Source organism: Drosophila serrata, unplaced genomic scaffold, assembly GCF_035046125.1.
Source record: "Drosophila serrata isolate PLE 108 unplaced genomic scaffold, ASM3504612v1 contig_241, whole genome shotgun sequence".
In the NCBI taxonomy this organism is placed as follows: domain Eukaryota; kingdom Metazoa; phylum Arthropoda; class Insecta; order Diptera; family Drosophilidae; genus Drosophila; species Drosophila serrata.
This window is the reverse complement of record NW_028257139.1, coordinates 2,049,257-2,072,522: the sequence shown is the minus strand read 5'-3', so window position 1 is coordinate 2,072,522 and position 23,266 is coordinate 2,049,257. Positions and strand designations below refer to the sequence as shown.

Below are 23,266 nucleotides of genomic sequence, written 5' to 3'. Positions count from 1 at the left end.
TCCATAAAAATAAAAAACTATTTTCCTAATGGATTGATATCAAATAATATAACATAATATTGTATAGAACGGATATTATTAATAACATTAATAATATAATAGTACTCCTATATGATTAACAATTTGGAAATCACAAGTATGCCAAGTACTTAATATAAACAAAACAGTATAAAGCTTAATAAAATCGTAAAAAAGAATATATATTATATTTTATATTATAAAAATATAAAATCTATCTTAGGAGCAATTTAAAACAGTGAGTAAATATTGTAAAAATATATCACTGATGATATTGATCAATATTTATTTTCGGGAACTCTTCAATCGAATCTAACGGATTCCCAGACTTGTTGTCACTTCTAAAGCCACTTTTAAATCTATAGCCGAGCGCAAATCTTAATTTTTCTACATTAAACTTGCACAAATAATAAACATAGTCAATAAATGATTATTGTTATCTCACTCCCACAATATGATAATGATTAACCTGATTCAAAACAATAAACATAATAAATGAATAAATACAAGAGAATGAAAACAATAATGAAGACATGTGAAGCATACTAATGTGTTTATTTAAGAATAATTGTGCATAAAGTTCACTATTTAATCTAATGACACACTTGCAATGAGAATAATTAAAAAAGAAGGATACTGTCGAATAAAAGGTGTAATGTTCAAGAGAAAGATAATTTCTAGATCAATTTCTTCTTTATATTTATACTTTCGAATTTGTTTAATTATCTGCAATTGCCTGTTAATGGCGATTAATTCTTCTTTTATATATTTCTTCTTAAATCTTAATGAAATAAATTAAAAATTGCAAAATAATTGTAGACTTGTTCCCGCCCGGGTTCGAACCGGGGACCTTGTGCGTGTGAAGCACACGTGATAACCGCTACACTACGGAAACAGTTGAAAAACTGCAACCAAATGTGTCAGCTCGATAAGCGGCAAAGGTTTTAGAAAGTAATCACGACAAACACTCAGATTAAAGCAACTCTTTGTGCTGCTCACAGTTCAATCGATTTTGCCAAAGTTATTTTTAAACCAGTTTCGATTGCGTATGAATAGAAATAGTTTGTCTGGTGGGTGTATCTGCCATTTCTGGTTATTTGAATGCTTTTTTTCCCCTTATATACTTTTCTCCCCTTGCGTTTAATGAGTTCACAAAGACCCCGCTCAGTTACACTTAAATATGGCATTTAATGACAAGCTATAATTAGGAGGGAAGCAGTGAATCCCTCCACGCGTATCGCTCTCATTATGAAGCTTAAGAACTTAACGATATGTGAAAATCACAAATTAAATTACTTATTTAAATGTGATTATGCGCATTATTTATGGGTAAAGTGTTGCCACTGCTGTGAAGGGGGGGTGGTTGCACGATAAATGCAGTGCCACAAAAACGTGTGTTGCATTTTAAAGGGACAATGCTTTGGAGCCATTTTGGAATGGAGATGGGAATGGGATTGGATGCTGGGGCCCATTACGTATACGCAGCGTATGACATTGAGCTAACGCTCTCGCTTATCGCTTGCACGTCGCAGCTGCTCGGGCGCATGGAATGGAGCCACGTTTGGCATAATGAGAGCCACCACCACCACCAACCAGCACCACCGCCACCAACCAGCACCACCACCACCACCACTTTTCCTGCTCTGCTGCAGCACTCCTCCACATCTCCACATCTTTCCCCATCCTTGGCTATCGCTGTTTCCGCCGTCCATTTCATCGCCCACTTCAACCCAATAAGCCAATGCCCAAGCAGGGCATTAGTGATGCTAGAAGGACGAAAAGGATCTTCAAGGATAGAGATGAGAATGATACTACTTGTATTACCTAAGTTCTGATTCTTGTCTTACAATATATCTATATTGGATATCTTTTAAAGCAATACCTTGTAAGGAAGGTTTATATATATCCTCATTTTTTTATATTTCTAAGCAAGGGTTTATATATTCTTTTTAGTATAAAGACAAGTACCTTGCTAATGCTTTAAGGTACAGGTACATTTACAGCTGTTCCAGGTATATATATTTTATCCATCACTGTGTAAGCTTAGTAAGCTGAAATCCGATGTACGATGGCGCGCAAAACGTCAAACGGCAAATAGCACCTTGCACCTGAAATGCATTAAATAAACATCATTATCGCTAAGACTAGAACAAGGCACACCTTCATCTACACCCACCCTACACACACACACACACACACACACACATTCTACTCCTACGGTGAACAATGCAAAACACACACTAACACACGCTGCACAGAACGCTGAGCATATTTGGCAAACAAAAGCATTTTGCGGTTGAGTTGTGCAAACACAGAGGGAAAACGTACGCATTTTGGCTTTTCACTTGTCGGATTCGGCGGAATCTCTGAGCTCTTGAGCATCGAGAACTGCCTGAAAATTCGCATGAAACCCTGAAAACCAGTCAAAGAACTTGGAACATTTTCATTTGGTTTTCCAAGAGATTTATAATAGGAAAGAAAAGAGAGCTTAGAAATTACAGAACTTGAATGTTTGATTGTTTTAAGTATGGCTTAAAATAATTTCAACAATTATTTGTTATATTTTTTTTTAGCAAGTGTGAAATGCAGGTGGCAAGTGTATGCGGTATTATTTGATCATTTCTATTTTCTGGCATTATTTTCGCCACTCTTTGCCCCCTGTTACAGACATCCCCCTCAGACCCTGTTTGGGCCCGAAAAAAAAGAAAATATCCACATCATGGCCATTTATCATTTTCGCCCTATTGAAGTTTTAGTCTCGCGACGGCGGCCACATAAAGCAGCGACAGGCAGCGGGAGGCTGGATCCTAGAGTCGCGTTGGTGGGCGTGCCACAGCCCTAAGCATGAAGATGAAGATGCCCGGCCAAGCCGGCGCAGAAACGGCCAAGACACAAAACAGCAGGGTTGCCAAAGGCAACACAAAAAAAAAAAAGAAGCAGGAACCAAAATGACAAAAAAAAAGAAGGAATACCAAAATCGTCGCACAAAAAGAGACGTGCAAGTAGTTCAAAAACTTTGGCCTAAAAGCAAACCGAAGGCAAGAAATATATATAGATATATATATATAAGGAATGGGATCCTTTTTGGGGGAGGAGGCGAGGCCAACATTGGCTGGCATTTTGGGGCGAGCGTATGACATTATTTATGGTTTGTTATTTGTGCAAAAAGTATGCAAGAAAATATGCTGCGACTCTTTCATAATTTTCCTTTTTTTTCTGGTCCTCCTCCTCGGGGCGAAACAAAAGTTTTTCGGCGGCCGACAAAGCTTTAAGTGTGAAATTAAAGCTGTTGGGGGACAGGGATATAGATGGCAGGACTCAAGCCTCTGGCAGGCATTAATTAAAATCATAAACGCAAATCGACAGGCGGGAAAATTTTTCATAATTTACTTCTCGCACCCGAATCACACGATACAAAAATGTGCATAAATTATAGGGACTCATTAAATATTTTTCGCATTAAATAGGAGAGGAGCTGATGGCCGATAGTCGATGCCTCGCCTCGCCTCGGCTTAATGACCATAAATCGAAATTAATGACAATGCCGAACGGTGGACAGAATTGGGTGGAGTGCCGCTGGACAGGATCCTGCGGCAATCATATCGTTTTATGCTCGACCACAAATGAAAGCACCTGCTGCTCCTGCTCCTCTATCAAAGATTCGGGCCGTAAAGTGCTGCCCACGTTAATGACACCTGCGAGACAATTTCAATAACCGATATGTGCCATTTTGGGTTTTGTGGATCGTCTGCTATCCTTGGCCACTGACGGATGTCCTTTGGCGTTACAGAGCTATCAATTACGTACTCTATATAGCTAGACCAACGGTATTTCTTACGTATTTATCCTTGATTTTGTGGGGAAAAACAAAAACCAAGAAAATTATTTAGTTTTAGACAAATTTTGAGCCATTAAATGTGCATTAAATTAGAGAAACATGTAAATATTGAACAAAAACTAGGGAAAGTAAATCAGGATCTTAGAAAATTTCACCTTTATAATAGATAAACATTTCTTTCTTAAATAAAATAAATTATTATTGTGACTTAAACAATATCAACTGATTTCAGATATCATGAAGTGAAAGTTCAAGTTATCTCAATAATTTTATATACATTTTACATTTTAAATCTGCTTTAAATTAATGGATAATGGGAAATATTTTAGAAAAACTAAAGAAAATAAATCACCAGCTAAAGCAAATGCCACTTTTAATATAAGAAAACATTTCGTTCTTAAGTACAAAATATTATTATTGTGACTTAAACAATATCCTCTGATTTCGTGCACTCATCCTCTCAGTGGGAGTCCAAGTTATGTTTGTGCTTAATCAAATCTGGGCCAAAAAAAACCAAATCTAGGTCATCATACGCAATTACGTGTCAAGATGAGATAAGTAGCGACTTCAAGTGCTCCCATATACCATATACCTTTGGCTTTTGCTGACCCAAAAAAGTGAACTTAACAAAAAAAATATAATTTCCATTAAAGTGTCTGCTGGTGGGGTGCTAAATTTTATAGCCGCTTATTTAAAAGTGCCTGAAATTATGCTAATATGTACACACAATGTTCTGCAGTCGATGTTATCGGCACAAACCACATCGGCGGACGGAAAAAGAAGTTTTCCTCCCCCTCAGAAATGAGGTGTCAAAACAAAGAAAATTCTTTAATTTTTCCCTCCATTTCTGTGCTGACTCGGCTGAATTTTGGTCCTTCTTGAACGACGATTTCACAGACTGTGGAGGCTCTTCTGCAGCTGTTTACTTTGTTAATGGTCTTTTTCAGCTAAGCTCCTCCAGGACACAAGGACCTCTGCTCACTCCCTCCATTGATTTCTGCTCATTTTTTGACCTCCAAGCACGTGGCATTGAAAAGCTTTGGTGTTTTGATTTAAGACAGCTCTGAGGCAGTTATTCTTTTTCGCTTTTGTATTTCACAGTCTGCGGAAAATAATTTATACAAAAGGTCCTGCTGGATTCCATTTGGCCTTATTTCGCTGAGTGGTCAAGGTGCGGTGGAAGTTGCTTTTTGTTGATTCTGTTAAATACTTTTTATTTTACTTTGGAATTGTAGTTAAGGTTTGCTTTGAAGTTCCAGCGTACTTTAATGGTGCGCAGTCAAGGTAAATGCAATTGAAAACGTACTTTTCATTCAATTGAGAGTTATATGCTTTCAAGAATTTAATTATATTATGATTCAGAAATTTCTTTGATATTTTAAGGGTTTATCACTATACCTTAATATATTATTTTAGTGAAACTAAGCTTTGAGATCAAAGTCCTTTCAGATATATTAGATATTTTATTATTACTAAGAAAATAATGCAAATATTGAATATAAAAATATATTTACATATTATATTTTATACTTTATATTCAAAATATTTGACTTTTCACTTACTTAACTTCATTTTCCCTGGACTTTAATAATCCTGTTTACCAAATTGTCCCGGAAACCATTTAATTTAATTGGCTCTCTGCAAAAGTTACCAAGTTTTAAACGAAAACTGAATTGGAATCAAAAGTAAAGGTCCTGGCATCAAATAAATTTCCATTTCCCTTCGGAACTTAACCAGGCGCAAGCTCCGTAAAGAAATTAATTTCCCACCCCGTGATGAAAAGTGGGGAGCCTGGAGGAGTTTTGCGTTTGCAAATCTCTTTAGGAAAATGCCCTAAGGCATTCGTGTGTAATTTTTTGTCATTGATTTGGTCCCGGCAACAGTTTGTCAGGCACTCACATTTGACCCAGGCACCCCCAGCCGACCTTCACCTCCACCGCACAGATGTCGACCCTTGACACAAAACAAGCAAACAGACACGGCAAGAGAGGAAAACTCGGCCCCAGCTTCTTTGGAAATTTATTACGTTTTCAAGTATTTTTCCGGTTTTGTTGCCCGGAAATTGCCGAAACGTGTGGCCGGCGTGCAAAATCCTTGAAATGTGCTAAAATAAATTATTAATAATTTCTATGAGATCCTCGGCAGACGGCAGACTTTGGGAATTTACACGGTTTGTCGTCGAATAAATGAATTATTTATTTTAATGTCAGTTCTTCCTGCTTGCTACCCAGCTCCGCCCTCGGGTCAATTGCCATATTCGTATCTCTATCTGTATTTTCGGTCCAGACTCAACTCATTTCTTTGGCCAGAGGACGTGCTGTGTTGCCTTTTGCCATTTTCATTTTCCTGTTTTTCCAGTGATAATCTATTTTGTCATTCGCCCTCAATTTGTTTGTCGACTGTGGCCTAACAAATTGTAATCAAAGTTTATGATTGACGGATGTTCAGTATTCATTATTCAAGCTCAACTTCATCTGGGTAAAAAGTCTTCAAGGAATAAAAAATTACTTGGTATTTTACCCTTGGAACTGGAAATAAAAATGGCAATTTTTTGAGAGAAAATCTTTTCCAAGTTGAGGTTGGAAATAAGAAAATTAGTAGAACCTTTCGTAAACGAGTTTCAAGAAGTATTTAGATTTATAAAATGCATTACCCAAGCTTATAGTCGACATTTTTAAATGTTTTTTAATATTGTAAATAATAATCTGGGGGTTAAACTGTTCCATAAATACTCATAAACAAACCTGTAGCATTTTTTTATTTTTATTTTGTGTAAAAAAGCAGACTTCTAAATCGGAAAGCCAAACTGAAGGACTCCTTTTAGCAGCAATAAATAAAAATAAATGAAATAAGAAAAACCTTGAAAGAGAAAAATGTAATTCAATGGACTTGCGGATTTTACTTTTCAATTAATGCCAGGAAAATTATGATTCAAAGGAAATGCCGGGCCATCGACGGGATGTGAGTCAAGGTTTTGCATTTCCATTTCAATCAATTTAGCGGCAAACTGAAGCCGGAATGAAGAGGGAAAGTACGAACCCGGGGCTGAATCAGTGGCACACCGGCAACTTGAACTGTCTGCCATTCATCACAGATCAAATATGAAATGAAATTTAATGATATTATATCAATATTCTCGCATTGTCTGTTTGCTTATATCCTGTTGCTGTTGTCAACGTCAATGACATGCAATTATTTTCACATTAAAACTCATTTCCGTTACTGTAACTGAAGCGAAACATTAACGGTTGAATGGAGCATCTATGGTTCTGTATACTAACATCAGGTTTGGTTGTTCTAAAGAGAATTTAAAAGAGAAAGCTATGCCAAAGGATATTTCAAGTTGGGATAAACCAAGTCAAAAAGTTGGTATTAATAAAAAAGGATAAATAAATAAATAATAATAAATAATAAATTGTTCGTCATGTTTGTTTTAGGTTCTTTTAAATTTAATTGTTTTGAAGAGGTATAACATATATCTAGAAATTTTAAAGTTTAATAGTTTTGTCTGGAAAATGGTTGAAACGTCAGTTCTGGCCCTGTAAGCCGACTAATGGCCTACAATGTTGGCCATGGTGACTCGACCATCAATACTCCAATCGCTCAGTTGTTTGGCACTGACCATTCGCCACTCTTATGTAAATTCGAGATACAGAATCCTCTCAGCTTACTCCTTCGTCCTCATTCCTCTGTTGGCACAGCATAATTAAGGGGATATATGTGGGCGGTCGTCTGGATGATAGCCCCATCATCCGCCATATCATACCGACAGGCTGTGGCCCCAGCTACACGGTCATATTAAAATTATTATTGTAGGCAGTGGGCAAATGAGAAAAGTTGGCGCAAAAATTACATTTAAAGCCGGATGGACGACTTTTGCAAAGGGGGCGAAGAGCTTTAATATTTACTATCAATTTAAAATTCGTGCAAACATTTACATCAGTATTGTGGCGGGAAGTTATTGTCCTTTCGGCCATCCACTTAAGGTCATTAATTCATTCGGCGACAGCTGCGAAAAGTGAAAATCGTCTTTCTGGGCTATGGGGAAATGAAATTAACATACTGCGCAGCAAGTAGGAAAATTTAATTAAAGTGGCATAAAAAATGAGTGTTAAAAGCGAGCTTCTGTAAGGGGGGTAAGAGGGGTCGCATTTCCATCAAGTGATATATAATATAAATATATGTTGCCATTTCATTTCAATCTTATTGACCATCCACTTACCAGAATAATGAGCAAAATATAAAATAATAATGTATACAAAATATATCTTTTAAAGTTAAATAAAAAATGTACAACTTAGAGAGAAAATGTTGCATAATATTGAGGCAAATTTTCTTCTTTGTGTGCAAAAGATCATTAGACTCGGACAACATTTTCATTTAGTCTCACTCTTTTTTATTACTATTGTTTTGTATGGTTTATTGTTTTGTCTAATGTGGCATAGTCTAGACACTTTTAATATATCTAAAAACTCGTCCAGGGGTTTTCGGGTAGGCCACTTCAGGCTGCGTGTTAAAGTTGAAAATACTTTTACAACGCTCATACGCAGCGTTGGCCACATAAATCTTTCACCCTTATGCCATACCCCTTATGTGTGAGTGTGCCTGTGTGTGTTTGTCTGTGCACATTAAAAGTTTGCCTAAGAGCTTATGGCACCATTTGTTAAAAGCGATTTTTAATGCACACACAGTGGGGGGTGAGAAGGCTCCAATGCCATGGCCAACATCTAATGGCTTTCCACGCATCCTCAAACTCTAAACTTTTTTAATGAGAACGGAGTAAACCAATACTCTATGCAGAGAAATATAAACTTTACATTTTTTCATGGGATTCGTAAGGTAAATATAACAAGTAAATGATAACTTTAAACAAAACTAAGTTGTAAGAATAAATGCAAAGATATGGAAAAGATATACGATTTTAAACGAATTTAAAAGAGGCTTTTCCATGCTTTTAAACCCTTTAAACTAATATAAGAAAAAACCCCTAATTTGTTTTATTGATGATAATATTAATTATAAATAGATTACCAAATCGAAGCCAATTAGAGTACTAAAACTTCGCTGGAAATACAATTTGAATCGCCTTTTGAGCATCGCTTAGTGTCATTTAAATTGTTGCTTTGCCTGGCAGCTCATGGCTTTTCCTCAGGGAGGAGCTCAGGGGGTTTTAGTAATTAGTTGAAGCGCATTAAACCGCTATGATTTTGTCACGGTCTGACATTGAAGGGGCTTCGGCTTAAGCTTCAGTTACGGCAGCATCAGTAGCATTATTATGCGAATCGGCTTACAAGTTTCCATGGCAAATGGAAACGTTTTATCAATTTTACACCAAATTGAGTAGAAAATATGTTTGCTGCTCTCTTATGATTATGAATATATTTTAATTGGAAACGTTTGCATCAGAATGCAAACATATCTGAAATGAAATCAAAACCCTGCATATATTTACTTTTAAATAATGTATAAATTCTTCACGTAATGCTGGAAAATGTAAGGATTTATTGTTACATTTTATTTGATTAAAGTACTGTTTGATGCTGTTTTTAAATTATTTTAGTTACTTGCAAAAAACGATTCAAGGAATGTATATAATTTGTGTGTCATTTGTGAAAAAGTTTCTGTGGCCATTTGCTTATCGGCAATCATTCAACATGGAAATCGTTTTGGACAAACCGAAAAAAAGATTTATCAATGGGCGATTGTAAACAATGGAATGGCGCTTGGCATTCCTACCGAAGTATGCATAAAGCATTTATCTGCATCATTTATAATAGCTTATTAAATTTATGTTAATGCCATTAATCAATGGAAATGTTTGCTTCACTTGTGCCAGAGGCCAGATAGCCATTTAAATCAGCTGTTGCATCAAGATCGCCAACGGAGTTTGCCGGCTGTATTCCCGCCGGCCAATGGCAGCGCATTAATGTCAATCAGCCGTGTAATTAACGCGGCCAAAACGGCCAGAAGCCGGTAGTAACAACAATGCCCGGTGCCGAGTGACAAACGGGAGACATAAATATGGCTAATCGGTGGGGCAATGATATGATTAGATCGAACGGGGAATGCACTTAGAGCTTGGTTATGTGGAATATGTTTATATTAAACTATAGATTACTGTAGAGTTTGACATCTTAAATCAAGCTAAATCAGACGCAGAATTCTTGGAAATTACAAAAAAGTCCAATGTGAAACAGAGCTTGTGATGAAAACCATGTATTTCTTTCTTATTTTTATACATTTAGTATCGCAAAAACCTCAATTGCTTTCTAAAAAACATATATTTGTTTACAAAGAGATATTTATATAATATTCATCTTTCTCTTCTATTATTCTTCCAGTGTAAGTTCTCGGTTGCAATGCGAATGCTACGAATTTCTGACAGGCCGAATGTCAGCGACATCATCATGGCCAAGTAATTAGCATTTAGCAGGTTGAGCAAATGTCAGGCGATGGGTTTCGAGCCTGATTCTGGTTCTAGTTTGAAATTGGCATTGAAATTGGCTTTGAAATTGGTGTCCGATTCGGGCTCGGTCGGGATTTTGGGTGCCATAATATGTATATTAGCCGGGGGGCTAAAATCAGCTGACAGGGCCTTTCAGTGTCAGCTTCTGCTGTTTCAGTTTCAGTTTCAGTTTCGGTGGCGCCAAGCTATTTGCTCCGCGTCGGCAATTAATTAAATGCTGTTAATGAATCTGAATTCCGCGTTTTGCGGCGAACACGAAGAAAATGGGTTTTGGTGCAGGTGAAGGGAAAGGTGGTTTATGGGGGTTTGCTAACTAAATTTCGCGGATTTGTGTGGGTAGGGGAGTCACCTGGGGTAACATTTTCCTGTTTGTGAATTAACTGTCAACTTGATAAGTTTACCTTGTCGAAGGTATTCTGGGAATATCTAAGCCCTAAGATAATTCTACATAAATGATGGATAAAAAGATAAACTTTTTGATATTAATAATTAGATATTCAAATAGTTTACAGATAATCCATGGAAACAACAATAAGCTTAACAAGTCCTTTACAATGGAAACTAACTAAGATTCTATTAGTTTTAGTTAATTTTACTACAATTCTAAATGCTATCCAAGTGTAGTTGTTCAAAGCATAAACTCCCTTGATTATGATGCTATCATAATCACCGTTTTTGTATTACTTCAAAATTTAATAATATTAATTTAACAATTACATATGTAAATGCTTCCTTCCATAATGCGAATTAGGAGAACCGTTTCCATAATACCAAAATATGATTAGTTTCTTACGTTCCTTGTTAAGTTATTTTGTTGTTTATCATTACCATATAGGAATTAAATCAAGAAACATATCTTTAAAATTATTTTTGCATATACACCAATGGTCATAAAAATGCTGATTTAAAGCAGATGGCCTGTTCTGTCCGAAGATGATCTGAAATGTTTACGCCTCTTTGATCCAAAATGCTCACTTTTGTGCATTCATAAATTATTTAAGATCCATCAACTCTGTTTTCTATAAAACTTTGTGTATATTTTTTTTGCTGTGATGCTTTAACAGTCGCTTATACATATACATAATACCGAATATTTTCCACTCATTATCTCAGTGTTATTGTCTTATTTATTTTATGTTTTGACTTGGCATTTGAATGCTTATCTTATCTAATTAAATGGATTCCTATAGTCGGATGTGATGCGGAAAGGGTGTGATCGTGGGCAGAGGACCGCGTCTTGGACGTGGGGTGCTAGTGAGGAAGTAGTTGGAGAAACGGGACTGGAAGCCGCTTCCGAGGACGGAGGCCTGGGTGGGCAGTACCGCTGGTGGTGCAGGATGTACCGAGTATGCCGGTTGAATGACTTTGACCGCTGGCCGGGAAGCAGCAGGCGAAGGGACCCTTATCACAGGCTTGGGAACAGTAGGCTGACTGATCCTGATCACGGGTTTGGGAGTGGGTGCTGGAGTGACCTTGACTACGGAACTTGGTTCGGTCTTTACCACCTGCTGGGTCTGCTCTTCCGCTGGCTTAGCATCATCCTCAAAGGGTGGGAGCAGATCCAGTGATAACAGTTGAATATCCTGTTTAGCAGCACTCGGTTTCACCTTATCCTCCTTGGCCGCCTGTGTGGGTTTTGTGTAATAAGGTTTCTTGGTGGGCTTCGTGGCCAGCGTTGTTGTGGTCGTTGATCTTGTTGTCCTTAAGGTTGTGGTAGTTGTTGAAGTAGTGCTCGTGGTACTGGATACATCCTCCAGTGGTGGCAACAAGTCATTGAACGGCAAATCAATATTTCCTGGCTTTATTTCCGAGACATCAGCTCCACAGAGAGCTATCAGCAATGCAGATGCAATAAGAAGCTGCAAGATTAAAGAATTAGAATATTTTAAAATCAATTTTAAGATGGGTTTATTTTAAAACAAAAGCATAACATATTCGATGGGACCTACAATAAGTACAGATACATTTTTAGAATCTCGCAAAAGGTGACTCTTTTAAACTATAATTAAACAAAAAATTAAGCTATTTAATCTACTTTGTAAACATTTGTGTGAAATTGACTCTATTTGTCTTGGTAAATGCCTTAAGCAACAATATATTTCTAACTAATTTCGACTCGGTTTTTCAATGTTATGACCCTATTGTTCCAATTTGGCCACAGCCACTTCAAATGTGTTTCAACTCGAAAATTTGGTTTAGTTTTGGCTCTGGAAGTGTGGGCGCTTGAAAGTTATTCCCATTCGATTTGAATTGGCCTTCGCAATGGCGAAAACCTTGCATTGTTTGGCACATGCTGGAACTGGATTGTTTTATGGCCGCCTCATCTCACATATTTTGTTCTAACGGACATGTTCCTTTCGCTCGTGGGAAAGGTCATTAGACCTTCTTTGGCCCTGATTAACATAGCGACTATAATGAAACTAATCGAGCTTAAAATTTATGCAAATTCCTCGCCTGAATGGAAAGAAATTATCCATCATCTTATGGTCATGGTTCGCAGATTCACACCTTCGATAATAAAGCAATTTATTTCACCAAAAATAAATATATGTAAAGCAGCTCAAGTCACAATACCCGTCTGGTTTTTGCATCTTTTTTTTTGTTTCGATTGTTTAATCAAATATTTAATTGGCAATATATTAAACATTTTTGTTCATCATCTAACGAATGATTCTATTATGCTAATTTCCGCTCAGAACCAATTGCATAATGTAATTTATGCATCAAACTGGAACTAAACTAATGATGCTTACGCAAATTGCTAATTAGAACAAATTTGCTGCATTCCTAACGTTTCGATTTCAGGAAAGACCAGCTCCAAAGCACAATTTCCATATCGATATGGAGCAATCAAATAAAACTCCCGATACACTTACGTATCGCAGTGACATTTCGGCAAGGAATCCTTTTATATTCTATATATTTCGATGAGATAATAGTGATGTCCCGAACCGAACACTTTGAAATTTTCGAACGAACTAAAAGCGTCGCTGAGCATGCGCAGCATTTTTATAGTCAATCGATGAAAAGCCATAGCGAGAAGTTGACTAACTTACACGAACTTTTGCTGCATAGTGTAAAGTTTAATAACCGGATTAGGACGGTTGGTTTTATATTTCAGTTTATTTTGGTTTCGTTTCGGCCGAAAGATGAGCACGAGAGTGGATTTTGCTCTCTGGCCAATTAAAGTGGCTTCTTCGGCATTTATTTTGAGTCTCAGACGAATGCAGTGAACAGCTGATCACCTGTCGGTGAACTCTAGGGTTCATGGTCACATCTCTTGACTAAAAAGATCTCGTTTCTGATTACCGGGAGTTTGTCACACACACCTACAAGTAGTTAATTTTATTTTCGGTAAAAAAAATCGACTGTAATGCTTAGCATTTTGTCAGCGGTTTGCATAAATTTTGATAAAGGACAAACCTGATTTTTTGGCACTTCCTCATGCTCGTAGGAGGGTGTATGCCAGTGCCCGTGTTCGGAGATTGATTTTATTTCCATTTCTTAATTGATTTTAATGGCATTCGCACAGCGTCAAACCAACCAACCTGTTTGTGTCTATCCGGTGGAACGCCCTCATTTGCATATAAATCGTGGGGGGATTCTCAAATGGAGTGAAAGCAAATTAGTGCCAATTACAAGTGCTTGATAGCAGATAGCAGCAGCAGATCGGCATCTTCGTCATCGAGGCCCAGAATTTGATAGGGGCCCTTCGTTGTCTGTTGGCTTTATTACCTCAATTTCGTCTGATACATCTTCAATTTATGCAAATTATGTGAGCGTTGATTCCTCACGCCGAGACTTTATATTTTATTTTGGTGTTCGTGCGAAGGCTCATAAATTATGAGCCGCATTAGTAGTGGCAACCGGATTTCACGAGCTTTGTTTTGTTTCTTGGTTTAACTTGGTGCCACGAGATTAATTGCTCAGCAGCCCATTGTTAAGATTCGTGTGGTATTTCTTGATAAGCGCTGGCAAATAGTTTAGAGACTCTGCAGCTCTGTTTGTCCGAGGCATTTGGCCTAAGTGGATACATTTTAAAGAGATGTTGATGAGATGTCATTAAACTGCCGCAGTGCGCTCGAGCGAGCGTTATTAAGATCGCAGGGTATTTAAATAGCAATCAATCAGATTTAGGTTAATTAGCTTCATTATTTAACAAGACTGGCAATAATGTAACATAATCAATCAAGCATTTAAGGAGTTTCTGCCAAGCTTAAATGGTTCTTATATTACGATATACACTTATCTTAATCTTAAGTGTTCATTTATAATGTAATAAAATGTTGGAATTAAATTATGTTCCAAGAATTAGCTAATTGGTAGTTGGTAAAAACCTATTTTGTATGTTTTTTAAGCTTAAACTAGTTTGTTAAAAAATCTGTTTTCCATAGGAAATTCAGTTTCCAGAACCAAGTGTAATTCCACACATTTTCCCAATAAGCTTTAAGGCTACTGAGATATAACAAAAGAAATTGTTCTCCCGTTTACCTTAATTATTGTATTGGTATTTTATTGAAAATTCACGTGCCTCAAATTCATCAAAAGCGAATTATTTATACCTTTTCCCTCCATCGACATCGACTGGGATTGTTTAAGTGTTTTCACTTAACCGCTCCATGGCCATGGCATATCCCTTCCAAATTCCTTTATTTTGCGGCACTGTTATTGTTTCGATTGTGCTCCATGACCGACTCCATTTCCCGGCTCCCATTCCTCCAACTCGGTTATTTATTCGTATGTATTTATTTATATTTATGTGGGAGTGGGCCTGCGATAAGGGAAATGCCGATTCCCGAACATGGAACTTCGTTTGCAGGACCTGCGTATTCAATTGTCTTTGTACTGCCTCATATATATATATATGTATATATACATATATGTACATATAAATCGAAAAATTCTGTTGTTTTTTCTGAGAGGAACGACGCGTGTCAATGCGTGACATAAACAATGTTTATGGTCAAAGGGACGACAGCAAGTAATACAATTTTAAAGCGAAAATAACATATGTGTCAATATATTTGCTTATAAAATTGATTTAAGTATATAGTATTAAATTCTGTTATGCCCTCCGAAGTGTAATAAACAAATCACAAGGCAAATGATGGGCGGCCCAAATCCAGTCGAGCCTTATTTTGTGGCTGGCATAATTAATGAACCAGTAAAGTTCTGTGTGACTTTCGGTAACTTTCAGTTAGATAAAGTTACTCTGTCAACAGTGGCCGGAGGCTTAGAACTGTCAGTACTTACTTGAGGGAAAGCAAGTTCAAGTTCAGTTAAAGTAGGGATCTTTAAACGTACTTAAAGTTTGATGTACAAAAGAATGGATGCTTTCAAGATTAATTTAAATATAAAACAATAAAATATTTGCTTTAAAAAGAGCTTTATAGATGTAATTTTTACTTGCTTAAATCCGACGTATACTGGAGTTCGTTTCACCCAAGGAGCTGGTCTTGGAGCACCTTTTTAGCCGTAGTCTCTACCTGTTTTTGGGTAGAACATGTACTGGCACTCCTGGCCCTGCTCGAGGTCCTTTCGCTTGCCAATCTGTTTGCTCTTACCGTTGGCATTGTTTTGCCTTCGAGCCCTCTCGGGCCTTCTGGACCGGCTTTGAGTTTGAGCTGGAACTTGATCTGAAGCTGGGGAACTTGAACTGAACTGGACGCCTTCTGTCCCAATGCCGTTTCGCCGTTTACAACTTCCTGGTCAGGCTTCTGGCCTTGCCTTTTTGTTTGTTTCCCTTTTTTTCGCTCTCGCTTTCGCTCCCTGTGCAGTGCATCCATTAATAGTGCACAACAGGGTATGATGTATTTCCGAAAGGAATGTAACATTCATTTCTAGTTAAGGGTTTGGGGAGAAACGAACTAAAACCATAACAGATCATCAGCTATAGATTTAAGTCTTCATTATTCATTGTACTTATATTATCCTGGGTACCTTTTAATTCTAATCCCAGAATTCTTTCCTTATTTTTCATTTTTCTCCTGCTAAGGCCTGGCCTTTATGGTTATCGTCCTTTCCTGGTTCCCAGCTTGTTGTTCTTCTTGGCCGTCAGTTTGTTTTCGGTTGTTGCCAAGCGGAGAGGAGCGTCTGAGGCCCCTGTAATTAGCACAAAAATGAAGAGGGATCGGGGAGGGGACAGAGAACAGAGAACAGAGAACAGAGAACTAAGGAAGGCCTAAGAGGCAGGATGCACCCAAAATGTTTGCAACTTGAAGTTCCCGCTGTGAGAATTCCGCAGTTGCTGTTGCAGTTGCATGATTTGCGGGCCCAAAAGTCAAACTCAAGGCACTCGCACAGTGCGCGCACTCGAAAGTCATAAAGTGCAAAAATTGTTACACTCAGGCAGAAATGAATTATGAAAGTTGTTGCCAACCTCCTCAGATTCTTTGCCTTATTTTGCTTACCCCTCTCCACTAGCATTTCCACTTCCACATCCATTTCCACTTCCACTTCCCTGTCGGGCTCAGCGAAAGTTAAGTTTTTGGAGAAAGTTCTGTTTATTTAATTCAATTTGAATGGAGGAACTTAAAAATATTGCTTGCCTGGGGGTAAACCAGCGGGAAGTCGTTGTCTTCTATTTTCATTTACAATTGCGCTGGCCAGCTTTTATTTTTATTCGATTTTAGTTCAGGCCAGTACCAAACTCTTTCCAAGTTGTGGAATCAGTTTAAAGAGATGTAAGGCTTCAAAGAGAATAGTTTTAGTCTTTTGTATGGAAAACTTTCAAGCCTAAGTAGGTAAATAAAAGTAATTTAAATGAAAGGAAATACGATTATTTCAATGCTATTATTATTATAATATTAATTTAATTAATTTAAAAACATTTCAAATGACTTTAAACCCAATTTCCGTTTCGTAATTAAAAATTCTTGACACTAATATGAATTTTAATTGATTTGATCCATTTTTTTGTATTTAAATTTCATTTTAAGAAGCTACTTTCAATGCTGCTTAAAATAACTTGATTTCCTTATTTTCGCAAGTTTTTTGTTTTAACGTCTAGGGCTTGGCTAATTGCCCGGAGAGCTAATTAAAATCAGACAGAAATTTTTGGCATAATCGAGACCGCAGCAGAGTAGCAACAACAACAACAACAACAACAACAACAATATCAACAACGTCAACCGAAGTAAAATATATTACGCAGTGCGCCTAAAAGCCGACACCGAAAACTTTGCCCTCGCCTGTGCAAATACAAACACACGTGAGAACTTGACAACTTTTCAGTTGCGGGGTTGCAGGAACTTTAATTAGAAAGTTTTGTCACACATGCACACAACACCTGCGGTCAAAATATTAGAAGCAATAATAACTACATGAAATTGCCTGACTAAACATGTAGATTTTCAATAAGTTCACCAACAATCAGTATTCGTAATAATCTAAATTCAACACCAAGCTAAATTTTATTCTTCTTAGACTGCTACTTAAATGACTAAGTATTCTCTGCTTTTTTTATGAAGAAACCAACATAATTTAGATAATTTAGAAACAGATACACTATTTTATTAACCTCATTTGTTTGCCAGGATGGCCTCAATGATCTGTTGCCAAAATTCGTCCTATACGACCAACCGGAGACTGCGTCGGAATCTAAGTCGCTACTCCGACTCTGAAACATTGTGAATTTTGAAAGAGACTTTGCGGCCACAGAGACAATCTAAACTTTTCAAATCAATTTTAATTACCATAAATATGTTTGCACTTTTCGCTCAGTGCAGACGGCAATGGTTTCAACCTGTTCTCGTTCGTCTGTCAGTCAAAAGGTGAAGAGGGCATGTGCGACATTTCCTCAGTGATGCTCCTGGGAGCCGAAGTTCTGGAACTTTGTATATGTATCATTTTGTATTTGAGAGTGGGTTCTGGTGTGGAAATTGCCTACATGGATTCGGTTTATTATGCGTTGGCAATTTGTTTCCACTGTCATAGCAACATGCAGGCAATTGGGACACAAATATTCCAAAATTAGCTTAAGGGAATACAAAAAAATAAGGGAAATGCGGTACGTTGTTTAACGATTAAAGTATTTTCGTGTGAACAATAATATCAAAGTAGTCCATGACTTTTCTGTACCCTGCTGTCAGTATTCCATATGAATGCTCCAAAACATTTCATTCCCAGTTCGAAATCTCTAAAGTAAACAAGTAGCTTTACAAAAATTACAACCCCAAAATGGTAAGTTGGAAATTATTTTTCCAATAACATTTTTACATACTTTTTACTCTTAGACATCATCCAACCCTTTGTTGGGGATAAGTAATGAAAACAAACGTTGTATGTCCTACGGTAATCCAACCTTTAAGATATACTATGGAGTAATGCGAAAAGCTGCAATCATTGCTTTTATCCAGCAAAAAAGATTGTTGAAAACAAAGATGATGGCTGAAAATGGAAAGAATAAAGAGTTACTTTACTTGAACGATGTGATCGAAAAAGAAAATTCTCAATATAAGGAAGATTTTTCTGATACCAATAAGGATAGTGCAGAAATTAAGACTATAGAATCTACAGAAGACAATTCAACTTTGACCCTACTTCAGGAAAATGTTCAACAGAACCAGGAGAGTAAAGCATTATCTAATGAGGTTGAGCAGCATGTACAGAAATCTAATCTACTTAGGGCTATACATACCTACGAACCTCCGGTGCTTCCCCGTATGGCTATTGTCCTTCCAAGACCCCGCAAATTTCCAATCATTGCCTTTACCACGAACAAAACAGGCTTTGAAAAAAGGATTATTGCTGAAAAAGTAAAAAAATATGAGTTGGACAATACAAATTCTCAATGTGGAAAAGAAATTTCTGATAGCTCTATGGATATTGGAGAAATTAAGGATATAGAGTTAACAGAAGAGAACTCAACTTCAAAGGACTTGTCCCCAGATCAAGAACCCAATTTGCAAAGGGCCATACATATCGATGAACCTCAGGTGCTTCCCCGCATGGCTATTGTCCTTCCAAAACCCCATCGAGGTCGCACCGTGTGGATCAATCCAATTGGCAACCAGTTTCCATCTCGTCAATTTGTGGCCTCGCTTCATATGCGCATGACAGCTCCCCCAAAGGATGTGATTTGGGGCCCAGAGCTCAATAAACAAATTCGGGCTCAGATAAAAAAGATAATTATTATAATGAAGGCTCTTCAAGATTTTAAAGACCTTTATGGTCCCCGTTACCTAGAACCTAAACGCACTAAAAAGCCCAAGTACAAGGCCTTTGATATACTTCTAATTTTCCTACTTATAATGATCATAATAGCCTTTTCCTATTACATTTGGACTTTATCATTGCCTGAGGAGATCCTTCTGACGCTATCAGGAATGTTTACTGCAGTACTTTCTTATATATATTTCTTGGTCATGAAATAAATCGAATATAAATACTAGTTACAAACTAAATGTTTTTCTCAAATAAAGGGTGTCCCTGTAAATAATTATTCATCTGATTAATTACTAAAAGATTGCGTTCCATCAAATTACAAACCTAGTTAGGGAGTGTATGGAACACCCACTTTACCCCATTGCCATGTGTGAGTTTTCCAGAGTTTTCATCCGCTGCACCTGCTGCAAAATTTGACCCCGTCGTATCACGTAGCTTTTCCGATTCCCAATACTCCGATGAGTTTATAGTTCTCTTTTCGTTTTCATTATTTAAGCCAGCTCCGAAAGGAGCCCAATTCGAGGCCAACTGGCCGCACCAAATCCCATCGACAATGTTGCGAAATTTCATTAGGATGAGCGCTCTGGGTTCGGAGCCCACTTAGTGGAAGAGTGTAGAGAGGGGGAAAAAGGTGGAAAATTGGTAGGGAAAACTACAAGGAGACCTACCGACCGGTGGCTGGGCTCGCAATTAATAGGCAAAATGTGTTACAATATTTTTGATGGCTTCTGTGCGGTCGTTCGTCGGGCTGTTTTATGGCTTGGCTTATGACTCTCAACTTAGCCTGAGTCAACGACTCCCGGCTGGGCCAGTGAGAACGTGCTGAATTTTAATTAGCCGCGCTTTAATGGCCTGCTATAATTTACTTGGGCAGCGGATGGTGGGGGGGGGGGGGGAGAGTACAGGAAACAGGGTCCCAAATAGTTAGAACTTTACAATAAACTTGAGAAAATCATCTACCGCAAGTTCTAAGGGTAATGGTCGAGTGTTATTATCTTCAAACCTCAGAAGGCAATCACTCACTACGGTTTCCTTTGCATTTCCGATTCAAATACATTTTACTTTCGAAGGGTATTCCCATGAGAAATTGTCCGGAAAACCGCAGAGGGCAGTCGAAAAATCATGACCCATGTGAGTTTCTTATAAATGTCACAACATAATGTCTCTCTTTCTGAAAGGAAAAGGGAGAGTTGGAAAAACCCCAAGCTGTATTACACGCATGAATCATCAGAATTATCAATCATACTCGAGTGGCAAACACGGATTGGGTGGCTTGGGAGTTTTGCTGCGGAAAATCCCCTTCCAATACTTGGCTTCGAGACCCGATCCGGGACACAGAAGTCGTGTTCGCATTAAGTGCTCCTCCATAAGTGGAAATCAACAAATATAATCTAAATAAGTGCTTGTTAAACAAATTTTTTTTTTGTGTCTCTTGGAAACAAAAGGGGGAAAAACGAAAAGAAAACTGCTTCAATGTTGACACTGTATGAATTTGTCTTTGCTCGGCTGTCAACTATAATGGATTCTTGGGTGCTTGTGGAGCATCATATTGAAAGTGAGACCAAAACTCAGGGAAACATCAGGAACAAATTGAATCAGAAATGTTAATGTCCGTATCACGTGGAGCAATCAGCGCAACTGACGAGTAATCAGCGCGCTGGGAAGTGAAATCGAAACCTGAAAATAAAGTGCTGAAAACGCTGAAACGTGCCAGCTGAGCACTTAGGCTTTAAACTTAATGCCCAACCGTACAGGCGGCCATGATGATGAGTTGGCAAAATAAAACAGGAAATGACCGACGACAGACGGATGGACACGCAGCGGCATGAATGAACGAATGAGTGGACCGGACGCAGGCAAGTGGCAAAAACTTTCATTGCTTTTTATTCGCTTATTTAACACAAATTTTTCGGTTCTTTTGCAAAGCGTTTTACGTGTCGGTATTCCTCTGTTTCTGTCTGGTGTGTGTATGTGTGTGTTTAGGAGGGGCGTCGGGAGAATTTGTACAAAATTTGCATTGTCATTTTGGAACAATTAGCAGAGAAGCCGGCAAAGCAGCCGCACAGGCAGCCAATTCACGTCATCCGTGGCGTATGAGCAATGTCGATGATATTCATTCATACTGCACCGCAAAATATAATGAAGCTGCTGTTCATTCTCGCCCTCAGTTGATGGAGAAGGGGAGGGTTTTGGGGGTCATGTTCATTCATTAGCTAGATAAACCGCTTTAATTACTGCTTTGGGACATTAGAAAAATATTATAGCAAAAGTGGAACACTAAAATATAGCATACTTATTTGGGAAATTAAAGAAAACTTATGCAGTTGGAAATTATATAGAGTTCTTGCTAAGTTTAACACTTGACAAGAAAGGATTTCTATAAAATCTCTTTAAAATTTACTATATTAACATTAAGTGATGAATTTAATATAATTTAATGCAAGACCACATTATTAATTCAATAGAAATACTCAAGGTGCTTAAGGACAGGCCTCAAACCTTAATCGATTTATCAAAATTTGCTTTAACTTAATAATTAAACAGATTAATGCTTCGCTAATGGAAGGGTTTAAATGAGAAGGGATGACTCGCACGATGCCGTGATTTATCTACTCGGAATAATGGATATTTACGGTCATCAAATGAAATACTTTTGATGATTTTTTTTTTGTAGCCACTATCATAAATTATTTCATTGTGGGACCTCATTTTGTCTGACCGTCGGTCGCAAAAAATAATGCGGAAAGGAGAGGAAAATGGTGAAAAGCTTACTGCCGGGGTAAAGTGTTGGCCAAACGGTTGCAATTTATACCAGAAATTCGACAATTTATTTCGCCAAAATTGATTTTCCCGCCTCGTCGGGTCATAGGGGGCGGGGGGTCGAGGGTCAAAGGGGGGCCGCAGTTCAATCGCGAATTTGCGATGCCGCACACGTAAAGCGTTCTAACAATTCAATCAGTTAGCGTTGGCAAGAAAAATCGTTAGCTGCAGAAATTGATAATATTTGAATGCAGCACATTGGAAAAAATTCGAACGAAAATCGGTAAAAATTTCCACTGCAATGGGAATGGAATGGCCGGCGACGAGTCTGATGGTCAGACAGAAATATATATATATATATATCGGACATAGCTCTCCGCCTTTTCCGACAAATCAACCAAAATCGGAGCCATGAGAGGAGCGGGTGCGGTGCAGGGAAAAGTGCAATGGCACGACTTCGACACAAGTCGAGCTGAAAATTTTTGTTGAAAAAAACTCTGGCTCCTTTTTATCGGTTACCTGGTCGAGGAAAAGTTTTTCCCCAACGGTTGGCAAAGTTTTAAATTTGAATTTGAACATGAATTTCTCATGTAATCAACGCCGAAGCGAAAGAAAATGTAACAACTTGCCCACACGAGCACTTCATTAATGTGAAAATGGTAACGGCAACGGGAAATGGCAAACACGAATGCCGGGGAAATGTGAATGGGAAATGGAAAACGGGAGACGGAACGGGGAGAAGGCAAATGGCAGGTCTCTGCAGGTGGAATCTCTCCAAGGATTGTTAATAAGCGAAGGTGCACTGGACACTGGACGCTGGACTTTCGACTTTGTAGACTTCAGTCTCTGGACTTTTGGCACGTGTTGGCCGTGATTTGTGACGATGCTGCGGACGTTTTATGGTTCGTTAGGAAGGGCTACGTCCTGCTCCTGCAAAGATCAATATGCCACCAAGCGAACTTGGTGTTGTTGACTTAAAAAATACTAGCATATGGCACAGAGCGAAGGGTACGCTTAAT

General features: G+C 38.0%; 2 protein-coding genes and 1 non-coding gene across 3 annotated transcripts; 1 reads left to right on the top strand and 2 right to left on the bottom strand.

The window, feature by feature from the left end:
* Positions 1-840: 840 nt before the first annotated feature.
* TRNAV-CAC (transfer RNA valine (anticodon CAC)) lies at positions 841-913 on the bottom strand. Its single transcript has one exon. It is a non-coding gene; the product is annotated as a tRNA-Val (tRNA).
* Positions 914-11,431: 10,518 nt separating this feature from the next.
* Positions 11,432-13,228, bottom strand: LOC110188675 (uncharacterized). The gene is made up of 2 exons (XM_020958473.2): positions 13,199-13,228; positions 11,432-12,181 (listed from the first exon to the last, which is right to left on the bottom strand). The coding sequence occupies exons 1-2, from the start codon at positions 13,211-13,213 to the stop codon at positions 11,507-11,509; spliced, it is 690 nt and encodes a 229-aa protein (XP_020814132.2). The 5' UTR covers positions 13,214-13,228; the 3' UTR covers positions 11,432-11,506.
* Positions 13,229-18,354: 5,126 nt separating this feature from the next.
* On the top strand, positions 18,355-19,721 carry LOC110188481 (uncharacterized). The gene is made up of 2 exons (XM_020958211.2): positions 18,355-18,503; positions 18,557-19,721. The coding sequence occupies exons 1-2, from the start codon at positions 18,501-18,503 to the stop codon at positions 19,694-19,696; spliced, it is 1,143 nt and encodes a 380-aa protein (XP_020813870.2). The 5' UTR covers positions 18,355-18,500; the 3' UTR covers positions 19,697-19,721.
* Positions 19,722-23,266: the final 3,545 nt, after the last annotated feature.